The sequence below is a fragment of the Rhamphochromis longiceps genome, linkage group LG9 (genome assembly GCF_057381845.1).
Source record: "Rhamphochromis longiceps isolate RC_006_pf linkage group LG9, R_longiceps_female_GT1.1, whole genome shotgun sequence".
Taxonomy (NCBI): domain Eukaryota; kingdom Metazoa; phylum Chordata; class Actinopteri; order Cichliformes; family Cichlidae; genus Rhamphochromis; species Rhamphochromis longiceps.
This window is the reverse complement of record NC_140565.1, coordinates 18722307-18748147: the sequence shown is the minus strand read 5'-3', so window position 1 is coordinate 18748147 and position 25841 is coordinate 18722307. Positions and strand designations below refer to the sequence as shown.

Sequence of the window (25841 nt, the reverse complement as noted above, 5' to 3'; positions counted from 1 at the left end):
TGACAAAGAGAAAATATCAACTGGGCTGCAGTTCTCTGGGCAAAAATGCCCTATTGATGCCAGGCAGTTCAGAGGTCAGAGGAGAAGAGTCAAACTGTGCCAAGCTGCTAGGAAGACAGCACTAACTCAAATAGCCGATCATTCCAACCATTGTTTGAAGCAGAGCATCTCTGAATGCACATTATTTCTGACCATGAAACAGTGAGTGGAAGATCACATTGAGTGCACCTCCTGTTAGCTAAGAGCTGGAAACGGTAGTTATAATTCACAGGTGCTCACATTGACTGGTCTAATGAGCAGTGTTGGTCAAGTTACTTGAAAAAAGTAATCAGTAACTAATTACTGATTACTTCCCCTAAAAGTAATCCCGTTACTTTACTGATTACTTATTTTCAAAAGTAATTAATTACTTAGTTACTTTTTAAAAACACGATTTACAACCTGAAATAGGTGATAAAGCGATAGATCTTTCAGCCCAATTCTACTTTTTCTGCATAATCCATCATACAAAATGTAAACAAATGGAAAAGTCTCTTTTTTTTTTACTTTCATAGTTTTATTAATTTTAATTTTTTAACTTTATGCATCAAGCAAAAATCTAATTATATGCAACATTCTCTGACTGGAAGAAATTTGTTTAATATTTAAACCTATTTTCTGCAAATTCCAGCACATAAAATATATATATATATGTTTTTTTGTGTTTACACTCAGTCTTTCAAATAGATGCAAGTAAAACACAGCAGAAAATAAATAAAGTCAAAGACTAGCGGTCCTTAGGCGGAGGTTTACCCTGGTGCAGGTGTGCCGCAGCGGTCAGTGGAAGGATACGGCAGTTTCTCTTTGAATTTCCCATTACGTGGTAGCGCACTTGGAGCTTGCTTGGAAGTTTAGGGGTTTTTTTCGCTGTAAAAAGATGTTTTCTTCCCACGCACAATGCTAATGGACGTTAATGTTTTTGTCACTTTTTATGGAATCAAACTCAAAGTAAGGTCAGTACTTCCACGCTTTAAACGCTGCACGCTCATACTCTCTCCCTTACTCGATATATGATCCACTGTTGATCTGCACACAGCTGTTGTCCCGACCGTCGCACTTGCTTACGTCACTGTCATGAGACATTCTCGCAAAAAAATCACGGTTTTAGTAACGCAGTAACGCAGCGTTCCTACGGGAAAGTAAAGCTAGTAACGCAGTAACGCGTTACTGCCCATCTCTGCTGATGAGTCTCAATTTCTGTCACATGTTAGGGTCAGAATTTGGCATAAATAACATAAAAGCATCCATCCTGCCTTGTATCAGCTGTTAGAGCTTGTGTTGGGGTGATGATGTGGATGATATTTTCCTGGCTCACTTTGGGCTCCTTGTAACCAGCTGAGCACAGCCTGCCTGAGTATCATTGCAGACCATGTCCATCACTTTATGAACACAGTGTACCCATCTTCTGATGAGTGCTTCCAGCAACTGTGTGATGCTATCGTGTCAATATGGACCAACTATCAATGAGGAATGTTTCCAGCCCCTTGCTGAATCAATGCTGTGAAGAATTGAGGCAGTTCTGAAGGCAAAAAGGCATCCGATCTGATATTAGCAAGGTGTACCTAACAACGTGGCTGGTGAGTGTATTTTAGTTGGGCCATTTTAGCATTTAGTGCATGCTTTGCTTCACACCACATCCCCATTTCCTCTTCCTCTATTACCAAACTAGATAGGCTCAGCTCACGCCAACATTTTCAAGATAGTTAATTTACAATATCTTGGCAACAACGTGCTTTTTTCAAAGACTTCAAATATCTGGTCATCCCACCCAGCGTGGAAGCAAAAAGTAATCCAGCTGCTGTATGATTCATGGAAACATTCAAAGCTCAGTGTCTTACCATGCATCAAGAAAAGCCAGTGAAAAAAAGAAAGAAAAGTTTGCCAGCTGATCTCACTGTCAAATTTTATGAGTAGGTAATATTACATAATTTGTTGAGCATATGCATCCTCACAGCAGTTGACACCACTGGGTTCTGTGTCCAACACAGAGTTCGGACCACCTTATTCTCCCACCATCTGCAATCATGCAGAGTGGATGCTGATATGTGAATGGAGAGCGCTTAAAAGAACACCTGTTTTTCTTATTGATGGCCGTGTTTATACCAGTAGCATATCCACACTTGTTGGACAGATTCTGAATAAAGTTCACAGACTGTATTATTGGCACAGGGGAAATGTAACCGGGTGAGAAGTTATTTGATAGCAGACACACTATCCTTGCTTAAATGCATTGTGCATTGCATATTGATAGGAATGACTTTTACAGATGCTATAAAAGCTTTCAGAGAAGAAAAGTTAAGTTGGCTCTTTTACATAGAACACCTGGTTCTGGTTTGGTAATGGACTTGATTGTCTGCTAGTCTGCATCAGTCAAATAGGTCACAGTAAATATGGTCATGAATAAAACAGTTCAAGGCAAATTTGGGCAAATAGCACCCGCACTCTTTAGTGACTGGTTTGACTGAAGCTTGCTAGTTTTGGAAAGAAATTAATACAGGAAATTGTGGCGATGATGCTCTAACAGTGACAGAATTTCCAACCATAGACTCCATCCATCTGGAATCACTCCGCTACTGTGTATCTGGGGACTGAGCTGTTCGGGTCAGAGGACATGGAAAGGTTTGTCATTAAAAGAGTGTTGAGAAATACCTCGGAAGGACACTGCTACTCTTCTGAAACGTGGCCCAGCCAATAATAACAACAGACAGAAGGCGAGGTGTAATGTTAGATGACGGGAGTGGTTGTAGAAGTTTTACAGATGTTTTCCCGCTGGTTGTTACTTCTCCTGGATGTTTGACCTGCTTGTGTGATGTTTACAGTTTGACGTTGAAAGATTTTTGCCAAGTTCTTCAGCTTAAGCTAGAAGGCTGTGCTTACTTTGAATTTGACACCTGTACACATGTTTGCGTTGTGCGCTCTTGATGATCAATATTTAAAATGGTCCTTCTAGAAGTCCTTTGAAACTGGCCGATGTTCAGAAAGTAGAAAGGACATCCACTAGTAACAAGGTCCATGGTTTTATCAAGTCTTGTCACTTGAAAGCTAGAGAAACCCACACACACGAAAAAACTGAAACTGCTGTAAACCTCTACGGGTCCAAGTGTTAGTGCAACAGCATGATGGCATCATCTGTTACCCGGTTGAGTCACTGGAAAAGCTATAGATTAACCACTTATGTTATGAAGTATTACTAGAAGTACTTTAATGGAAGGAGATGTTCCAACATGTCTAAATTTTAATTTAATTTCATGTCAAGGACAGCAAAGTTTATTTGCAGCCCATTATCATATTGCATAAGTACCAGTGGGCTTTAAAAGCCTTCAACAGTGACACTAGTTTAACAGAAGCACACAGTGGATGGATGACCCAGGTGAAAAAAAACAAAAAAAAAAAACAAAAAAAAAACAACAACACACAAGCAAAATGATAATCCCACTGTGCAACATGTAGTTAAATTGCTAAAATAAAAATTCTGAAAATGCTCAAATGTGATCAAATTCAAGGGGGCAGGTGAGGTAGGGGTTAAAGGGAAGGATGAGTGCATTGGGAATTTTGTAGCGTGTCTAAAGTGTCAGATAACTTCAGGCTGAAAAAAAAATAAGGGAATGAACTAAAACTGAGAAGGATAAACCAGCAGAATACATGACAGACATATCCTTCACTGTCCTGATTTTGTTAGGTGTGGCTGTGTGCAGGCAGGAATAGGACCCAAGGTGCAGACTCCGGAGACAGAACTTAAACCAAAACAGCTTTAATGCTGAACGCAAACATATAACTAGAAAAAACTCAAAATAAACTTACACCGGTGGATGAGCAAAACACACAGCAAAGTAAACGGTAGATCGCCACACAGACACAGAGAAACACTGGGCTTAAATACACAGAGGGAGCAATCAGGGAATGAGTAACAGGAGGGAAACACAGCTGGGACAAATCAGAACTGACGAGACCAAAGAAGCGTAAACTGAACACACTGAGATAAGACACAGACCTTCAAAGTAAAACAGGAAACGCATAACACAGACTCACATGCAGGCACTACAGAGGGAACAGGGCAGACACAAACACTGACTGAACACGGGGATATAGGAACTTAAGATACACATAGACGCGAACTAGACAAGGGGATGCAGGTGATAGGGGAGACAGAGCAACTAAAGAAGACAGAGACCTAAGCCATAAGACAGAACTCAAAGAAACCAAAAACTAGACAGTATAAATAATATCATAAACTCAAAAACCCTGGGTCGACGACCCAGGCATCCTAACAGTACCCCCCCCCTTAAGGGCTGGCTTCCAGACAGCCCAAACCAAAACATCAAAATCAACAAAACAAAAACAACCCAACCAGGGTGGGCGGCGGGGGAAACAGGATGGAGGGCTCGAAACAAAACAAGGAGCCAGAAACAACAAAACAAAAAAAAGTGCAAACACTGGAGCCCGGAAAGCAACAGAACAAAACATAGAAACAAAGTCCAAAACAACAGCACCAAGGCCCAGGCAAAGTCCAAAAAAAAAAAAAAAAAAAAAAAAAAAAAAAAAAAAAAAAGTTCAGGGGGGCCGGCCCGGAGGCTGAGAGCACGATAGTCCAATCCCGGGCAGTTCAGGGGGGCGGCCCGGAGGCTGATGGTCCAAGAGCCCAGAAAACAGTTCAGGAGGCCGGCCGGGCGGGAGGCAGCGACGGCGACCGAGCAGGTCAGGAGGCCGGCCAGGCGGGAGGCACTGGTGGCGGCGTAGTTCAGAGGGCTGTCCATGACGGCAACGACGTCCAGTCATCGGCCGGACAGAACGTGCAGGACGAGCAGGCCGGACAGGACGTGCAGGCCGTGCAGGAACAGACAGATTGGCGACCTCAGGAGCAGACAAAGCTGAACACTCGGAGACTGGACCAGGCGGAGCTGCAGAGGCTAATGGCGGCTGAAGCGGCATCCTCGGGCCCTCCAGCGGAGACAGGCGGCTGAAGCGGCATCCTCGGGCCCTCCAGCGGAGACAGGCGGCTGAAGCGGCATCCTCGGGCCCTCCAGCGGAGACAGGCGGCTGAAGCGGCATCCTCGGGCCCTCCAGCGGAGACAGGCGGCTGAAGCGGCATCCTCGGGCCCTCCAGCGGAGACAGGCGGCTGAAGCGGCATCCTCGGGCCCTCCAGCGGAGACAGGCGGCTGAGCAAACAACTGAGGCGGAAACTGAGCAGGTGACTGAGCCGATAGGTGAGCTAATGTCTGAGCTATGGAGAGAAGTCTAATATGTATCGACTGTTGTAAAGATGGTAGTAACGGTGCGTGAGGTGGTGGATTAGCATATGGTTGGGCTAGGTTGTCTGAGCCTACGGATCCTACAGAAAACTGCTGGACGGGCTCACCTGAGCCTCCAGCGAGGTCAGAAACATGTGCAGGTACCTGCCGGACACCAGCCACTCCCACCCGAGGAGAAGGTACGGGTGCAGGAGCTAACTGGATCCCGGTCATCCTCACCCTGGGAGCCGGGGCAGGCACAGTCAACGGCTGGGCAGCTGCTGTCTCCACCCGAGGAGCTGGTACAGGTGCAGCGACAGGCAGAGGCTCAGCCAGCCTAGACACCTGAGCAGGGACCAGCTGGACCTCAGCCTCCCTCACCTGAAGCACTGAAACAGGTGCAGGGGAATGCTGGGCCCGAGCTGCCCTGGGAGCAGGAACACAATGGTGCGAAGGAGCAGGCTCAGCAAATACAGACTCCTCTACAATGTTTTTGAACTTCCTACCACCACCACGTCTAACAGTCTTAATAGTCTCAGTCTTAGCAGTGTTCAAATGATTGTTCTTTTCCAGCTCAGAGGAACGAAAGCGATCATAACTCACCTCTGGGAGTTGCTCCGCAGAAAAAGAGTGGTGACGGTGTGAGCGTCGCCTCCTCCGGGAAGCGGGGGGTGGTAAACTGGGCTGTAAATCCTCCAACGGACCGGGCTGCGAAGAGGAATCAGAGAGTTTATGAAGCTCAGAACGCTGCAGTCCCAAAAACAGAGCAAAGGACTGCAGTGGAGTGAGTCTAACGTCCGGCGTCACGTAATCTTTCTTCCTCCGCCGCTTAACCCTCTTGTCGGACTGGTAATCCAGGGGTGAAGGCGGAGGTGTGGCGACTGGAGAGAAGGAGCACGTGCTCAACCTGATCGCCCGAGGCATAGATACTGGCTCGGCCGTAGCCATGGCAGTTTGGAGGCTGCGGGGCCCTCCTAAAGCCAAACGTGACCCATAGAAGGGTGACTGGAGCTCCTGGGCATGCTCAGCTTCCTCCCTCACAATCTCCTTGAGGAAGACAGAAACTGCGGGTCGCTGATACCACACGGAGTCTGCTGGGTCCATGTTCTGGTCGCGATCTTCTGTTAGGTGAGGCTGTGTGCAGGCAGGAATAGGACCCAAGGTGCAGACTCCGGAGACAGAACTTAAACCAAAACAGCTTTAATGCTGAACGCAAACATCATATAACTAGGAAAAACTCAAAATAAACTTACACCGGCGGATGAGCAAAACACACAGCAACGTAAACAGTAGATCGCCACACAGAGAAACACTGGGCTTAAATACACAGAGGGAGCAATCAGGGAATGAGTAACAGGAGGGAAACACAGCTGGGACAAATCAGAACTGACGAGACCAAAGAAGCGTAAACTGAACACACTGAGATAAGACACAGACCTTCAAAGTAAAACAGGAAACGCATAACACAGACTCACATGCAGGCACTACAGAGGGAACAGGGCAGACACAAACACTGACTGAACACGGGGATATAGGAACTTAAGATACACATAGACGCGAACTAGACAAGGGGATGCAGGTGATAGGGGAGACAGAGCAACTAAAGAAGACAGAGACCTAAGCCATAAGACAGAACTCAAAGAAACCAAAAACTAGACAGTATAAATAATATCATAAACTCAAAAACCCTGGGTCGACGACCCAGGCATCCTAACAGATTTTCATAATGTATGTGAAGGACATCGAAGAAAAAAAAGAAAAGAAAAGAACAAGCCTTAAAAGTCAGCTTTAAAATGACAGCTGATATTTTTTTCTCGAAAGTTGCCTGAGCTCTTAAAAAAATCTCACTTTCTAAACTTACAATAAAAATAGTGGTTGATAAAGAGACAAACTATATAATAAGTTATTCATTTGTGTGCATGTGTCTATCTGTGTTTTTGTGTGTTAGGGTGGGGCAGCGATGGACATTTCAGACTCCCTGATGAGCTGCAAGGACGGTTGTGGATAGTCTGGCCTGGAGGAAGGGAAATCACCATTTCACATCTGTCAGTGAAATCAACATTACTTTCCCCCCCCGTTTTTTGTCATTTTTGGACAAATATCAACTGAAAAAGGACAGACATGGTTTGATTTAGTGCATTGAAAAATGAGTATGGCTTTGAATTCCATGCCTTTTCATATTTCATTGGAACCTGCCACTGTGAATTTTCTTTCATTGAACCGACAGCTGTAGGTTTTTCAATACATTCACACAGCTGCTCCAAGAGCTGTAAATTCTTTGGTTTCTTTTGCCAACAATTCCAGAAACCAAAGTATCTGCAGTTTAGGTTTGCTTTATTTTCATTTCTCTTATGGCCTACACTGCAGTCTTATATCCTGAGGTGCTGCTCATCTGCTTAAAAGCAGTAAAAACAGATATTAAGACAAGTTCTTGCATTAATTGCAACCATGTGCAGCTGGTGGGAGCTGTAGCTGCACGTGGAGCAGCCGTGTGTCTTGATGAGTCTCTATAGCAGTTTGATATTCAACAGGAAACAGGGACAGGAAATGTGCACTGGCTTTGCAACGCTGGGATACATTGGACTCACTGCTGAACAAGCTAGAACAGAAATCCAGCAGCTGGTTGGATTTGTTTTGGCCCAGGGCTGACCAACTCAGGGCCTACCAAGACCTAGACAAATGTCCTCACTGATAACAAATAGTTTCTGCCACAGTTCTAAAAGTTCTATCAGCCCAAATTTATATACAGTCATGCAAAAAACGAAAAATTCAGTCATGGTAAAAACTAAGTATACGGTCAATGCTTCCATAAGATGGTAAGTAGCAACCAGGTGCTGCTAATCAAATGTACCTCATTAGCTGATGAAGTGAGTACCTGGAGAGGTTTTGACTGTTTTCTGGTTTGGAGCATTTAGGTGTGTGTTAACGCAATGCTATAGTCCTCGTAGGATTGGACGTTCCAGCAAATTCACCCTGCAGCCGGGCCATGCAATGCTCAGAGAAACTGGGAAAAAAAGTATGTTAATGTTAAAGTTCATGATAGTACAGCAGGAAAAAGACTGAACAAGTTTGATTTGTTTGGAAGGGTTGCCAGGAGAAAGCCTCTTCACTCATCTCAACAAAGGACATTGCAGCATGGTTTATGTTTGCAAAGTTCAATTTCAAAGTGATGATGTCTGGCCATAATACACAGTGCCGTCTTTGGTGAGAACCAAATGCTGCATATCAGCACAAACACCTCATACCAACTGTCAAACATAGTGGTGAAGGGTGATGGTTTGAGCTTGTTTTATACCCACAAGATGGCCACCTTGCAGTTGACTATGAACTCCTTTAGTGTTTTAGAGTCAAATGTGAGGTCAGAGTGACTGAAAAAGAAAATAAGAATCAGTGTGTTGCAATGACTGAGTCAAAGTTCAGATCTGAACCTACTGAAATGCTGTGGTCCTTAAGAGAACTGTGCAAATGAATGGCCACAAATCTCAGTAAGCTAAAGCAATGTTCTGAAGAACAGTGGGCCAAATTTCCTCCATAAGTCTGTGAGAGACTGATAAAGTCAAAACATATAAATTAGTTACTAGTTACAACAAGCTTCTGAATGATCGGTGTCTAGTTTCGTATAAAAGTGAACACTTTCGCATGACTTTATGAGTGTGTGAAAGCTTTAGTTTTTCTAACTTTTATGAATAACACCATACAGATTGAATGACAATCACAACAGTGATAACATAAAAGGCTTAAACTGCTGCCAATCGCATCAAAACATTACGCACAAGTGAACACGTTCCTCAGATCAGGCGCAGGGCTACGTAAAGGGAGCGGTCTTCAATTACACAGTCATGAAAAATAACAGTGACCTTTGGATTGTCCCCGAAGTAACCTGGCTTAGTTTTCATCTTTTCTGATATGCTGAACTTTGAATGTGCACCATTGCTGTGGAGAAACATGAGAAGATCTGCCGCCAGTACAATGGAAAGTCATCACAGGAAGTGAAGTAGTAATTTGTTGTTTTTTAGAATCTGACTGATCAAATCCATTGGCAGACGTTAGAGTGTATGTCAGTAGTATTGTCAATCTTCTGATCGTGTTTACATGTGTATGCATAGGAAGACTCGGAATTGGCCCAATGGTTTGAGCCAGTTGAGCTCTAATGTGTGAAACTATTTGGCACATGGGATTATCATGAGAAGCAGCGCCAGAAGAAGAAAGAAAATGGGAATGCTACCAAGATGTGCATGAAAGTCAAAACACTTGCTGATGCAATACAGGTTAAAACCACCACCACAATCCACAACAGTCAGATTTACACTCTTATTTTTACACTGCATTGGCTGGAGGTTTATGGAAACAAAGACAAAGTTTACTATGTGAAGCAAGTCAAAAGAGTAGAATTACAAAAACATCCCTTGCATGATGTCAAGTTTTGAATTAAAGTTTGACAGAACTCATTAATATTGGAATTTTTTCACCTGGGCTCAAGAAGATTTTCGTCATATTCTACTAACGGGATAAGTGGAAAGACGTAAGGAACATGTCTACAAAAACATGGGGATTTTTATTTATGAGGAAGGGAAAAATGACACTATGAACTCTTAGCTCTCGCCTGTAGAACAACATGTTTTCAAAGACTGTTCAGAAACCCCTTGGCAACCTTTGGTCTCTAAGGGAAGCTTTGTATTCCTGATTGGTTGGCAAAGTTGCAAAGAGGGTACTGCACCAAAACCCCATTTTGTTTGTTTTGGTTGTTAGTAGATTGCTGTAGTTGCTCAAAGTTTGCATAGATGATGCCACTCACTTGAAAAAGTACGACGCAAACTGGCAACTGAGAATGTTTGACTTCAAAGTAAAACTTGTGATGTGTTGCTGGATAGGCAAAACTTTTCCTTTGAAGGTGAACACTCTCTGCATCCAGTTTGTGTTGTACTTTTTCCAGTTTTTCCACATTTTTCATTATCAACCTGTGATTATCAGTTGGGCTACCTTTATGACTAATTTCATAGCTAAAACCAGCATTCTCCATCAACCACTTACCAACTGATTGGGCAACATACATTTTCCCTTGTGAATGGCTGTTGTTGGGGAGGTCACCAATCAATCTCTAGGCCTGTGCGACTGGGGTCTTAATGGACTTGGCATCTATCATTGACAATTTCTGTAACTTTACAAAAACCAGCAGTTCAACATAAGGTAAAGTACAATCCTTTCCCATGTAGGAGGTGGTAAAAAAATTGTTGCTCACACTGTAACTTTATTTTTGACTTTCTATAGATCCACTCAAAGCTTTGTGATGTAATTATGAATTATGAAGAATGGAAATGAGTTGATCTGTGGCAATAAACACTGTTTGATTGACCAGTAGGTGGGAAATAGTAGAACTGCTTTTCCATGAGTTTCATATTTTCCAAAAACATATCACAGTTACCACAGAATAATTGAAGCAATGTTTCTCTATCATGGTGGTGACCACAACTGCTCAGTATTTGCTTCATAAAACTTGCCTCATTTGCACTGACCTGAAGAACCAAACCGTAAATTCTTACATGGGATGCCACCTGCCATAGAGCGTTTAAACCTTATAAAATGAGTGCTGAAATACATCAGAGGCTGCCTTAATTACATACAAAGAGTTTTGGAGAAATGACTAAGAGTGGGCATCCAGCATTAAACCTTGACTCTTCCTCTAAATGGACATTTTCCAACATATTCCCATCACTGACCCCTAAAAACAACTGGGTTCTGGCTACGTTTTTGGGAAATACTCAGTAAAGTATGAGACACTGTAACCGGTCCAAACTGTGCTTTGGAGAACTTTGAAAAACCTAGAAACAACATAAAGTCTACTGCAAGGATGACGGAGATATGGGGCCAAAAGAGGGGACTCCCAGAAATCCACAGAGACTTTGCTCGATCTTTACTGAAAATCCATCACTTTCATGGAACACAGAGCACAGGAAAGCTCAAGCTTTACAGATAAGCTGGAGCCAATACAAGCACTGATGTCATCATAAATACGGCCTTGGCAAGACCTTGCTAATGATGGATTGATGATTATTCATTCAACGTCACTGGCCCAAGCTTAAGTGAGATAAAACCCCAAGAAGCCTGTCTGATACTGAATTCTTACGTTTCTTTTATGATATCTTTTTACGCACAAATGTGAGAAGCTGAGAGGCTGAATTCCAGGATTTGAGTTCTTTTAGTACACAACCTCCTGAACTCTCCTCGGACTCTGTGGCTTGAAAAGAAAAAAATCAGCACTTCAGCATTAAACAAGCTTACAGTTTAGTAGCATCTTGATGATTCTGTTGGGTTAAATATCTAATACAAAGCTTACATAACAACTAAGATCGGAGCAATCAAGAGTGTAACAATGGTATCACTGGTGTTATTGTACTTTGTTGCACGAGTTTGCTGGCAGGTAGCTAGTTGAACGGCCTCTAATAGGATCAAGGAAGAAAATCTGACATAAAAAATAATCCCACATAACAATTTGCATATTCTTTAATGATGAATGGTACAGTTCACCAGATGTCACCGCTGCACTCTGAACAGGAATTCTCCAAGCTGCAGGCCCGTGCTTCCCAGCCACATAAAAGCTCTTTCCAGGTGCCAAATAAGCAAGGATCAAGTCTTTAACCACCCACGTAGGTTCTGATACTCAAGCCTTTTCAGCAGTTTTTTTTTTTTTGAGAAAAAGCATTTCTTTAGGACTGTTAGATGATTACAAATCCTAAGCAACATTATAACTGTATGAACTGCAGCACATAATTTCAGTAAGGCGTGCAGGTGGTAGGTATCTGTTCTTGCTTTTCATCTCTATAAAAGCTACTGTACGATATGTAGGTTCATCAGAATAAATTTTATTCCCATTACTTTGAGACAACAGATTTTACTAGATTTAACAGGTTAGTGGCTGAACTTTATTAAAGGGGCGATTTTAAAAGCTATAAAAGCTATAGCAGCAGGAAACAGTTTGGCTCTTATACTTCTTATAGTGCTACAACTTAATCTTTATGCTGGATTCAGCTCACGGTAAAACATGGTGCCAGTAGCCACGTCGTGGATACTTTCTAATTACCTATTGAGGTTTCTCCCCTGACCTCATACATACTGTCTGCTGTAAGAGATTTGAGCCAACCACTCACTGGAAATGTGTATTCCTTGACCGGTTGCCATTGGTGCTAGGAGAAAGAAACTGCTTCACCAAAAACCTCCTACAGATTGCTTTGGTTTATAGCTAATGACAGCAGTTGCCTGTAGTTTTTATGCGTTTCTGCAAACACTTGCTAACTCCTAGCCAAGTGGTAGTTCAACTCAAAAAAACTTCACTAGGAAGCTTCACCTTCAAAGTAAAAGTTGTGCCTCAAAGCTACAGCCAACACTTTTGAAAGCGTTTTACTTTAAAGGCAAACTGTTTCCTGTTTTGTTGAACATGTCAGTTTCACTGTGTGGAGAAGCAGGACAGTGTTAATAGACAACTCCGTCACTTCCATTCAAACTGTGACTGCACCACTATGCTAGTGACCAAAGCAATCACAAGTGTCAGGGTCGGACGGTGCCCCGACCGGTCAACCTGCCTGAGTCCACTCTATCCTCAACCGTGACAACAAGGGGGTTTTGCAAACCTTTGGAGAATACTAATTTTTCCCTGGTTACAAGTGGTTGCCAGGGAATCACTGACTGGTCTGTAGGTCTGCGTAACTGGGGCTTTCGCGTCATTTTCCAGTAACTGCCATCAACATCCAGCAACCACTCACAGCTGGACAGGGAATACTAATTTTTTCCTTGGGACAGCTGGTTGCCAGATGGTCACTGACCAGTGTCTAGGCCTGTGTGACCATGGAGGCCTTATTTACTTGATCCAACATTGTCACTGTGATTGTTACGAAATAGTGGACAAGTTCACATGATTAGTTGTCACATGTCTGCAAAACCTCAACACATCATAAAATACAGACAACACTGCTAGCATTTATCTCATCTAATTTAGCAAGAAACTAAATTAACAAATACCTGAACAACTTCTGAAAATATTAAAAAATAAAAGGCAGACTTTGTTGGAAAAAAAATCACGGATGCCAACACAACGCTGAAATACTCTTGTCAAAAAATATTCACAAAATTTACCATTAGGCGATGTCTCGAAGAAGAAATATTGGTCGTTTTGATTTTTGCCAGGTCACGGCTGAGTTCAAAGTGATAGTTTTTTGTGGCTGCTGTCAAGATACATCATAAAAAATCTCAGCTCTAAATTTAGCTCTTGCTGGAGTTTTTCATGTTTGCCTGTCTCGCTCTCAGCTGACATCTGAACCTCGTGAGAAATCTGTCTGTGACCACAGCCATGTCTCTGTCCAGTTTGACAAGGCCCAGGCATCAAAAATGGCTGTAGATGTCTAATAGATGGGTGAGAATATCTGGGGGCAAAGGAATGTAACATGTCAAAAATAGATACACAAGCTGAGTGGCTTATTCCTGAAGAATCCCCTCCGCTCGAGCAATCGCCAGGTTTTTCCCACACTCTAAACAGTGTTACGGGAAAAAGGGTGTTTAATTGTGTATGCTCTGCTGACATAATGTTTGCTAAGTTTGTCTCTAGTACTTTATAGGCCATTGACCAAAGTCGTTGGTACAGCAACTTGCTAGCTTGTGTATTGTCTCTCATGCCTCTCAGGTTTATTACCTATTTTACGTGGGATCACACTGGTCTTTAAATGCTGCTGATCTTAACCTCAGGTGCTCTCTGCGTTACTTGACGTATAGTCTTTAACTTACCTGGATGGCCTTTATAGTCTGTTTCCCTTCTGGGATAGGACAAAATCACTTTAGATTTCATTGAGAAGTCAAAGAAAAGGGCTATGACTTTGTTAAATTGGGTTATCTCTCAGAAATAAGTGGTTTCAGTACCAAATAGCACTGCAACAATCCTCTTGTGGGTTAGACACCATAAAAAGTTACTTTATCAGTGATATTATAACACCACGATGTATACACAGTCTAAACAAAGCAGGAATTTAATTTAAAATCAAACTAGAGCTCAGTAAGGGCTCTCTGAATAGAAGACTGAATTATTTATTGACTTAATTACTGTGCTTGTTTCCCTTTGGACAGCAAAGGAGTAATAATCCACCCCTGAACTTCTGATGAGGACACTGGGTTGAAGTTTTCTCACCCTTTGGGATTTTTTTCACTGTAACAACTGCTGTTAAAGGTACCAGACTGTGTGAAACGTACACTATTTGCTATGTAACTGTATATTCCACTGATACAATGTTTAACAGCTGTGTGTGGAAGAAAGCAGCCGAGACAGCTTGGAGTTAGAGGCTGGGCTCTTTACCAATGTAAACTAGTCTTGAAATGTCACTATTTCTTTCTGCCCCATAGCCAACAAAAACCAACTCATGACATCACAACTTCCCCACCCTTGTACTGCCCCAATGGCAAAAAGGTAATGTTTAGCATAAAGTTGTTGGTTTGTTTAAAGTTTCTTTTATAAAACTCAGAGTATAGAGGTTTTAATATGAGTTTGGGATTCAGTCACATGTATTAGTCTACATGGTTGATTGAAACGAATAACTTGACTTTCTGAGGAATTTGATATCGAGGCGAGAGCTTGCAGATTGTTAACTTAGGTTAGCATAATGCCCATAAACTGAAAACATAGACTGTATAAAACTTAGATATAACCAATGTTAGGTCGCCTATTGGTTCTGGACTCTAAAATTTAAATCCTCAGTGTTACTGTCTGCTAGGGATGGGTATCGTTTAGGTTTTATCCGATACCAGTACCAAACCGGTACTTTTGAAACGGTGTCGGTGCTTAAACGGTGCTCGAACCGGTGCTTAAAGAATGGAGAACACAAAATTGGTCCAAAAACCTCTCATGTTTAGCTGTTTTCCACTTTTTCTTTGGTCATTTTAGCCTTTTTGGCCAGGGTGAAGGGAGTATCTGCCATCAAACAAGAAGACAGCCGCATGTAACTACGACGGTGTTTGCTAGTTAACCTTACATGCATTAATTCGATAACGTGGTTAGCTTACACACAAACAACATTAAGCTACTCACGCAGAGAAGAACGGCTGCTGCTGCCATCATCATCCGTCATCATTTCTGCTACACTGGCAGGGCTAGGGGCCAGGACTCTCCTCTTTAGGTTTTTGGGGGATGTTGCTAACTCCGGGTCCGATAACAGGCAACCCACCCGCAGTAGATGTGCACGGTGTGAGGTCTCGCAGCAAGCTATCAAATACGGTGCATTTCTCGGCTTTTAACAAAATGCTACACGTCGCCAGGTGTTTCATCAGATTCGAGGAGTTACCTCCTTTGACAGTATCACAGTATCACCTTAAAGCACTTGTTGCAGGCTGCTGAGTTTGCATCTTTTGCTGTGAAGTACAGCCAGAATGTGACCACTTCGCCTTGGGCATTTTTAATCTGTAGCTCTGCTCTAAAAGAACGTACGTACCTGGGCCCGCTTACTATCCTCGGAAAGGTATGATTGGCTAGAATCTAAAGTGTATGACATCTCAGGGAAAAAAAAGCACTGAAATAAAGCACCGAAATGTGCGCTGCTTTTCGGTCTGGTTACTACCGTTTATGTAAGAACCGGTGCGATACCGGTACCCATCCCTACTCTCTGCTTGTATTCTCAATCCAGAAGTTACCATATTTGAAGAAGGTGCAGACCTAAGTCATCAGCTACCTCCAGCTAGCTAGCTTGGTTAGCGTGCTACATTCACAAACTGCACAGACACATAACTACTAAGTAGTGCTATGAAACAGGCTGAGCAAACAGAAGCACCAATTTATTGGATGTTATTTACCAAACAAAGCCATGATATTAGGCAGATATGCCCATTTAAAAGATTCAAAAGGAGCTAATGTGAGTTTGGCGACTTGGTCTTAGCAGACACAAATACTGCCTGTGCTGGAATTAGTTACTAAAATATAATTACCCATGTAGAGCTTTCATGATGTGAGAAACTATCCAGAGAGGTCAAAACCTTTTTTGTAATATGCTTTAATGCTTTTAATGCTGTAAATTTGATAATTTTAAGATGATAACCTATGAGCTGGGAGAGGACAGCTCAGTTAGTCCCGCTTATGAGACATCGACATTTTTGCTTTTTTTTTCATTAAATAAACAAACATTATATACATTTTGATATTAATCTGAATTTATTGCTTTGTTGATTCTATGCTTATCCAACCCACTTTGTGCTCTATATCAAAAAAAAAAATGAAAGGTAGTATTAATCTTTGAATCTAACTATGGGAAAGAAAGAAAATATGCATATTTTTCGAGCCATAATTCACATTACATTTAAGAGTTAAGAGCGTAACTCCTTACCCAAATGTAAACTCTCAGGATAGCCCTGTTAAAAAATTATACACATAGGCACTGCTATAAAGCTTTTCAAACTGCTCTGAAAAGTGTTGGTCTTTCAAGTCATTATGCCTCTTTTTCATACGTCCTCCTATTCACATGCTGCCGATCTCTTTCCCATGCATGGTGGATTCTGCCAGCGAAGTAACAATAACCTTGGGTGGAGTGCACAGCTGAGCTGGAGTCTACAGCATCTGCTTTGATTGCTGGAATCATGGACAGAGCAAAGAGGCATCCTCAGGAGATTGTGTTACTTATTGAACTGTCCAAGTCAGAGCGATGTACTCCAGACCATGGGTCAAAAAGTGTCCAACAAGACTAATTTGCTTAAACTTTTATGAACAGAGAGTGCATAGTTGTACGTGAGGCTCTGCACTATTCATGCAAATTCTATTTACTCATTTTCCTCTCTGTACTTGAGTTTTGAAACCTTTTGCCATCTAGAAACGTAATGAAACACTTGTTGAGTCTTTCTATGGTCCGCAGGCTATTCTTTCTTGCTTTCCCTTTTCCTCACTAGTGCACCTCATCCCCTCTGCAGTACTGGCATCAGCTCTAGGATTCAGGAGGCCTCTGGAGAGGGGGAAAAGCATGAGGGAAACTTGGAACAATATGTTGTAGGTAAATAAATGCGCTTTCTAAAAAAGAATGCCTTTTCAAAACATACCCAGGCCCCCTTGAAGAAGCATGTGCCCCAAATAATGCCCCAATTACTCTACTGATAATATGATAATATACTTCAACCTCTTTCGAAGTCACTGGGTTCACTGCGCAAACAAGGACCAGCACTCTCAGACTGAGGGAATATCATCTGGGGCCTTGAGGAGCTGCACATGAAGGAGTTGTGTGTGTATGTGTGTGTGTGTGCTTGTGTGTGTGCTTGTATGGGAAACAGAGCAAGGGGGATAGACTTACTGTAGAAGTACAGTATTCTATTCAATCCCATTGCCAGCTTTTGCACATTGAAACTGAACTTTTGACTCTGTTATTTAGTCCTGGATCAGAGGCACACAGCTGATTAAACAGTGTGAAATTCAGCGAAGCAGGTGTATCTTAAGCTAATCTGATGATATGGATTATAATATGGCAATAAACCCGAGGATAAGATCTCAGCACTGTGTTGATTAGAATCTTTGGCCGGTGGGCTGAGCTGGCTGGAGAGTGGCCTGACTATTGATACCATATGAGAGGATGAGTCAAAATACTGAGCAGATGTGACGGTGCAGAGTCACAACAGGAAAAAAGGAAACCTAATTACATTTTATCTCAAAAGGTACTGAATTGGCTAAATAGAATTATATGTAGACTGATATAATTCCAACACAATGGCTTTAAAATATGTGCATGAAAAATATTTTTGGGGTTAAATGTACTTTTTCGTCTTTGACTAGCTTCTACAGTTCACTCAAAGGTAAGTACAGGTCTCATTGAGTTACTAGAGTCAATCTCACATCTCAAAACCTGTCATAGCCTTTTTTAAAAATCTGACTTATTTCTGAGAAAAAAAAACTGGGTTCACATCTGAGTATTAAACAAAGTGCTGGATCTGTGCTGGGAAGTAATTAAACTAATCTGTCATGATTCACCCTCTTACTCTGACGATTTTCCATCCCAGTGAAACCACAGCGGTGGAGAGCAAGAGCAGAAATGTATGGATGGAGTGAAATGAAGGAGAAAGTCTTTGCCGTGCAACCCGCTCGAATGATATATCCCTTCCACCAACTGCACCACCTGAAAAGGACATCACTTCCAAGAAGATTTTTTTGGGGAAAGCACCAGTTGCCGACTGCATACGAGGGGGAGAGAAAGAGAGTGAGAAGGGGGAGAAAAAGTGTTCCTGCGTCACGTTGCTTTAATTTGTTCACCAGCTGCCAATGAAAATGATGACCTGCAGAAGGTTTTTTTTCTTTCTTTTTCTTTCTCTCTCTTGGCACTGAATATGCACTGGCAAAACACATAGCTGGAGGCACACTCTGAACAAGTGTAATCTTTATAGTATGATGAATACCACAAAGAAGGCTGATAGGACGAGACCCAGCTCTCACACTGATTTCACTGATAAAAGTGCTGCGTTTGTGCTGAATATGTGATCAGTGGCGCATGCGGCAAGTGCAAATCTGTCACCTGAATGTGGAGCTAAAGTGCCAGTTTGGTTATTAAGAACAACTTAACCCTCTAGTCCAGTCCATTTACTCAGTATTAGTAAGAACCTCCTCTCCCTCCAATAAATCTGTAGATTAATCACATTAAAGCACGTGCATGATAAAGACCTGTACCACAGCTTGTTTTTCCTTGTCGTTTTACTTTATTAACGCTTTTAGGAAATTAGGCAAATTCTACAGGGAAAGGATTAAGAGGAAACAAACACAACGCCTCTCGGTGATGTTCTGTTTCAGGTGTCAAGGAGGGGCTCGTCTACCTCCGAGGCAGACTCACTTCCTGCATTCCCCATTACCATATATAAGCCCGAAAAAACGGACTTCTCCTGAAACACTCACAAAGTTTGCAAAGCGCAAAAACTACCCACTTGCAGCCCTCCCTCTCTCCGATCCCTCACAGAGGCTTTAGAGGTGATACCGCCTTGGCAACGCAGGGACAAGGTACCACCGCGCAAGGAAAAGTAAGAGGAATGCGACCGGTGTTGCTGTACTGTATTGTTACAAAGAGGGAGGTTTTAAACTTGATGTAAGCGTACCTGGATTGTAGTGCATCGCATTTTTAAACGACAATCCATTAAGTCTCTCTCTCTCTCTCTCTCTCTCTCTCTCTCTTTCTTTTTTAATTTTGCAGAGTCCTCCAGGACGTGGGATATTCTCTTCTGCGGTTTGCTAAAGAGCAAACATGAAACCTCAGCTATTTACCTTAGACTTAGTACTCTTGTGCATATCTTGCGGAGCAAGTGCACTGGCAGTGACTATTCCTGTTGTGTCCACGTCCCCGCCAGCCGCCAATATCACCAGCCTCGGCGCAGCGCTCGACTTTGGAACACACACTGTGACTTTTTCAAAAACCAGGAGGAAGCGGTACATTAGTCAGAACGACATGCTCGCAATTCTTGATTACCACAACAAAGTGAGAGGCAAAGTGTTTCCTCCGGCATCCAATATGGAATACATGGTAGGTGACAGATTTTGATTTAAAAATATATATACATATATTTATTGCACGATTTTACTGCAGCCATGTGTTCCATGAACAGGATATTTCACCTCCAACATGCACCAATGAAATATAAGAGCTATGAAAGTAATGCTAGCTCATTTTAATAGTCGCACTACTTTATTTAGGAAGCGTTTTTAGGGTCTACTTGACATCATCAGCTGTTTAGCAGATCATGCTGCAGCAGACCACCAAGGTAGTCACTTCCAAAAGAAGAGGGTGTCATGTATAATACCAGAAGCCTGCTGTAATGGAAACATCCAGTTGACCTGTTAGATGTTAAAGAGTTTCAAGTCCAAAAACAGACTTGATGCTTGCATTTTGTTCATTTGGACATATGCTGTTTTGGCTGACAAACATAAGCGCTTAGACTGATGTGTTTCGATTTAAAACTGCCATTTCCAGCTCTTACGTTGTGTTATCAGTAAAATATTATTAGTGTTGTCCTTTTCCTCTAAAAAATCAGTTGACTACTTTTTGGGGGCTGCAGTCATGATCCATTCCTAATGGCACCCTTGTGTGCAAGTGTAGAACAAGCTGTTCAGCCTTCATTCATTATAATAAGATAAGATAAGATAACCTTTATTAGTCCCACACGTGGGAAATTTGTTTTGTCACAGCAGGAAGTGGACAGTGCAAAAGTTATGACGCAAAAATTAGAATACAATAAGAATAAATACAGTACACAGCTGTACAGAATAGAATAAAATAATATACTATATACAGTAGAATAAAATAGAATAAAAATATACAATAAGATAAAAATAGAATACGAATGCTATATACAACTGAGTAAAAATACAACGATGCCAGAAATAATAAATGTATTCCTCGAAAGGGTCACTCAGTAAGGGTGACTAGGAAACAAAGTGTCTCCTCTTATGCAACTAATTCGATGGATGATTTTTGTGTTTTGCCATAGTAATGCCTGCAACATTGCTAAGAGCTCAGTGTGCCAACTCTTATCTCATATCACGCTGCTAAATGAAGATCTTGTGCTGATATTTTCCCCTTGGTTATGTAATGGGTTTTCTTGCTTCCACCTAATCTCTGTGTGTTTTTAGGTGTGGGACGACACACTGGCAAAGACGGCCGAGGACTGGGCTCATGCCTGCCTGTGGGAGCATGGGCCGCCTCACCTCCTCAGGTTCCTGGGTCAAAACCTCTCAGTCAGGACAGGACGGTGAGTGACCTTTGACTCCACCCCCCCTTCCCTGACATCTGCTGACCCTCTCTCAGCAGTCATGGTCGTTGCCTTGTTGCCCCCTTCTTCTTTCCCCTTAAGGTTTTTCCACTGTGACCTGGTGACTGGCTAAGGAATGCTCCTGTAACCCTTCAAATAAACACAAAAACCTTGCTTTCAGCCATGACCCATGAGGACAAAAGCCTGTCCCTTTTACTGGGTCTTGATTTTCCATTTGGAAACAGAGGGCACCTTCATGTGTTCCTACTTTTAGATTTTATTGAGGAGCCACATGGAGTACAGGCTATTTGAACATGTCCTTCTGAACTCATTAATACATCTCTAAAAACAAACAAACAAGGAAACTGATGTTTCTTGTGGAGCCACAAAAATTGGTGAAAACTTTTTTTTTTTTTTTTTTTTTTTACTTTTTTTTGCCAGTATCTTAGTGTATAGGATACAAACATATCTAAAACTCAATGTGAAGAAGAAGATTTTTAAAATCATTATACTGACACTTATATATATCACAATATCAAGGTGTTGTGTTTATGTGGCACTGAACCATTGAAAACCATGGAAACCATTGAAAGTCGGTTATTATAGTCATACCGAGGTGAGTGACTAAACTGGAAAACTAAAGGGTTTAAGATATGAGATGTCAGCCGATGGAGGAAACTAAAATATCTTCACACATACCTGGACAAAACTAGATCAGGGCTATAGTAAACAGTTCTTTAATCTTCTTCCAATTTGTCAAACAAAATAACAGATTTTCATAATTTTCCCATCATTTCCCCTGCTGCTGGAATTGCAAATGCTGTGATCTCCCATTTGCTTGAAAAAATTATAATGACACAAGTCACAACTGATAATATGAGTCTTGCTGAAATTTAAGTGTTCTGTTCACAGATATCGATCCATTCTTCAGCTGGTGAAGCCGTGGTATGATGAGGTGAAAGATTACGCCTTCCCCTACCCCCGTGACTGCAACCCTCGGTGCCCACTCAGATGCTACGGACCCATGTGTACCCATTACACACAGGTAGTAGTCGCACACTTACTCAGGCTACAGTAGAAATGCTGCTGGGGGGGCTTCAAGTAACAGCTGCTCTTTTTAATATGCAGATGGTCTGGGCAACATCCAACAAAGTCGGCTGTGCCGTGCACACGTGCCACAACATGAATGTGTGGGGTGCGGTGTGGAAGAGGGCGACATATTTAGTTTGTAACTACTCTCCTAAGTAAGTGTACTTGCTAACCTGACAGTTAACTGTGTGGTTCATGTTACACAATCTCACGTAGTGTAGCTTTCACGCTGAAAGGAAACCTTTTATTTCTAATGAACTTGTTAACCTGATGACGACACGCTAACGACAGGCTTAATCCTGACACAGTTTGCTCTGTTCTGTGCTTAGCTGCGAAATGCCACCCATTATGGTAGGAGCACCAAAGCACCGGAGGGCCACGAACCAAAAGAAAAAGTCTCTAAATATCTCAGAGAATCAAAGAACACCCAGACTTGTGACTGACTTGTGACCCGAGGTTCTTTAATCTCACTAGTTTGAGACATACGTGTGAGAAGAACTGGCTCATGACCCACTTTTAGCTTGCTAACTGGGAATGTGGTCTCAGTGCTCTTGTGCTTTACACGGTCCTGCAGAGGTCACTGTTGTCACGGTCTACAACGAGAAGTTCTGTGCATGATGCCAGCTGGCTCTGGAATATGCAATAGTCACTGAAATCTGAACCTTATGTTTTTTACACATGTAAAAAGCAATTTCACACCCATTTCCATTTAGGGATCGTACTCAATGTTTCAGTCATATACCCAAAGATCTTCTACATCAGGTAGTCTTTCTGCTAATGAAGACCACAGAATGACTGAAAAAATGGCTGAAAATCTATCGCTTAGGCAACTGCTACTTCCTTTCTAGCTCTGTGGTTATTTTTGTGATTCATTCACACTAGATGTTACTGTCTTCCAGGGGTAACTGGATCGGAGAGGCTCCCTACAAAGTAGGCGTACCCTGCTCCGCATGCCCTCCCAGCTACGGGGGCTCGTGCAGCAACAACATGTGCTTCCCCGCTCTCAAGACAAACTACCTGCACTGGTTCAAATAAACAAAGGTTTCCTCTCAACATAAGCTGACAACCTACAGTACCACAGAGACATTATTTTAATCCAGTAAGGATTTGCACAATAGTCGTGGACCACGCTAATTTGTATATATGGGCTTATTTAAAGACAGAAACATGCATTTAAAGGCAGCGTAAAATTTTAGCTTTGATCACTTGTAAATAATCTGTAAATTAATTTGTTTTATACCAAAACTGCAAAGACTATTTTAACTGATGCAATATATTTAAATGTAAAATGGGTCCTTTTAACAGAGCAGACTGTACAGTGCGTGGTTTTTACTATACCAGTTTACAGCTGACAGTGTGGTAATAAAGGACATTACTACTATCACAACTCCTCATAGCTGCTCACTTTGGTGCTACGGGCATCACACCACCATGCTGTGTGCTCTGCCTTCACAGGAATGCTCTGATATAAGGATCAAAGCTTTTGACCTCAGAGGGGAAACCCCCCACACTGACAGTGTCAGCAGCTTATAAGCTCAAGTGTGCTGCAGTTCCAGCTTGTGTCCGGCAGCAAGTTTGTTGACAAAAGTGCAGAATATACATCAGTTAGAGTGGGAAAGCAACTTGTCAAGTTACACAACACCTCAGTGGTTGGACGTTTGTTTAAAGTGCAAAACAATGCATTTTCTCTGTGTACCATTACAGAGACTTCATCCGTTTGGGTGTTTCACAGGTTTCATACAGTGTTCATGTCATTTTGTATTCTAAGAAGCGCATAAAATCATTTGACCCACATATCTGTTATATAGTCATATTTGTTATTGGTATCCTACTGTATATTACCACTATATACAGTCTATTGATGTTGTTTATGTATTTCGTTATAATCACTGATGTAGCCAAGCTTTAGGCACTTGAGTGCACCTTAATTGTTTGTAAATTTCCAAAATACTCAAAAATTATTATTTTTTTGTATATGTAGATAATCATTATACTTTGATTATCTTCAAATATACTGTAAGTTATTCATTTTTATATTAAATATATATATATTTAAGTGATATTAATTTTTGTTTTGTAAAAGGATTGGAGTGCAATGAAATCATTTTTAATCAATCAGAAAAAAAAAGAGTTAAAAAAACAAAAGAAATTAACATTTTCAGCACTGATTGTGAACCTTTTCTCCGTTTGTGTTTTGTACTTGTAATAAAATGTTCTATTTTGATTGTTTGTTTGTTCCGTTGTATGCTTTGGGCAGCTCATGTCGTCCCTCTGGCTAAAAGCAGTATCATTATCCAGCGTCTGCTCTGTGTTGTCTTAAATTGATTATCTTTCTGACTCTTTGATTCTCAATTAAAGAGTGCCCTTGAAAAGCCCCACATCCTGCGTATCAACAGCAAAAACGGGGAGAAAAGAAAACATCTTCAGGCTACAACCGAATCCTAATAAGAGAAGGTTGACTTTGGCCCCGACGGTCTGTGTCTACATAAATGAACAGATAACTGATAGGGTTTCAGGGGACTGTCATGTTTGGGTTTCTCCACTGAAACCATCGACCTTACTGAGGGGGAGAAGCAACGAGCAGCAAGAATGCTGGATGTAGAAAGAGGCGTATCATCGGAGACGTAGCCAAATTGTAAAAATGGGATGGTCTAAACAGTGGATGCAGAAAAATTTGTAAGAGGTAGAAACACAGGGAGAGAAGTCAGGATGTAAAGCCGCTGGTGTGCGCAGCAGCATTGCACTATTAAACACTTTCATGATAACCTTTGCTTAGCGTGACAATTGCAAACCACTTCCTGCACATTTTTGCAGCCAGAAAGAGCAGCCCATTCCCTGGAACTAAACAGCAGAGAGTTTTTGAGGAACACATTAGTATGCATGGGAAAAAATCTTCCCGTCTGTGTAAATGCCAGGTCCTGCGCCAAACAGATGATAGTGAGTGTTTAAAAAGTCACATCATCAGGATGCGGAGCGCGATGCGACGACCAGTTAGACAGTCTGCTGTGGATGTTATCCATCAATGATTGAAGCAGAGCAGAGGTTAAGGACATGGGTTTGGGCTGGGATGAAAGCAGCTTGTGATGGCTCGAGGGCATGAGCAAGAAAACACCTGCAAATGAAGTGTAAATTGGAAAGGGAACAAATATGTCCATAACATTCATGAGTTTGGACTTAATTCAGCTTTTTTCTTCCTTCTTCTTACTAATGAATGAGTGGAAACACTTTGAAAACTTCTACTTGACAGTTAATTTACACTTAAAACCTGATGCTGTTTGTTGGAGTTTGTCATTTATGTCTTTTTTTTTTCCTGTAGTGACGCTTTTTAAGCTTTTTTCAGATTTCTATTTTGACATCGTTGTGCAGACCCAGTACTCTGAAGGACACTGTTATCAGCTTGCTAGTTCCACAAAACAGACTGGCTAGTCTTAACGTGACCCCTCAACTCCTTTTAGCAGTGACACATTTTAGCTGCTTCTGTGGGCAGCTGTTGCTCAAGAGGTTGAGTAGGTCATCTACTAGCGGGAAGGTCAGTAGTTCAGTCCCAACTTATCTAGTCTGTACCTTGATGTATCCTTGGGAAAGATACTCAAGTTGGAATTGTCCCCACTTTTGTGTGAGTATGTTATTGTAAGTATAGAAAAAAACGTGAACGAGGCTTGTAGTAGAAAGCATTTTGAGTACTCAAACTGAAAGGTGCTTTATAAATACTGGCCCATTTATTACTCTTCAAATGCCAATTTAAGATCAGAAATTTG

The 25841-nt window shown here is 41.8% G+C and overlaps 2 protein-coding genes across 3 annotated transcripts; one reads left to right on the top strand and one right to left on the bottom strand.

Annotated features, from left to right (window-relative positions):
- Nucleotides 1-4590: 4590 nt before the first annotated feature.
- Nucleotides 4591-6372, bottom strand: LOC146662149 (uncharacterized). The gene is made up of 2 exons (XM_085417881.1): nt 5587-6372; nt 4591-5487 (listed from the first exon to the last, which is right to left on the bottom strand). Exons 1-2 carry the CDS (start codon nt 6370-6372, stop codon nt 4591-4593), a joined length of 1683 nt encoding a protein of 560 aa, XP_085274007.1.
- Nucleotides 6373-19079: 12707 nt separating this feature from the next.
- Nucleotides 19080-24266, top strand: LOC146662148 (peptidase inhibitor 15-A-like). 2 transcript variants are annotated; one of them, XM_085417775.1, is made up of 6 exons: nt 19080-19337; nt 19443-19769; nt 20876-20994; nt 21907-22039; nt 22123-22238; nt 22983-24266. In XM_085417775.1, exons 2-6 carry the CDS (start codon nt 19494-19496, stop codon nt 23116-23118), a joined length of 780 nt encoding a protein of 259 aa, XP_085273901.1. In that variant the 5' UTR covers nt 19080-19337; nt 19443-19493; the 3' UTR covers nt 23119-24266. The 2 variants fall into 2 exon arrangements, with proteins under 2 accessions (XP_085273901.1, XP_085273900.1); XM_085417774.1 differs by having other exon boundaries at nt 19086-19272.
- Nucleotides 24267-25841: the final 1575 nt, after the last annotated feature.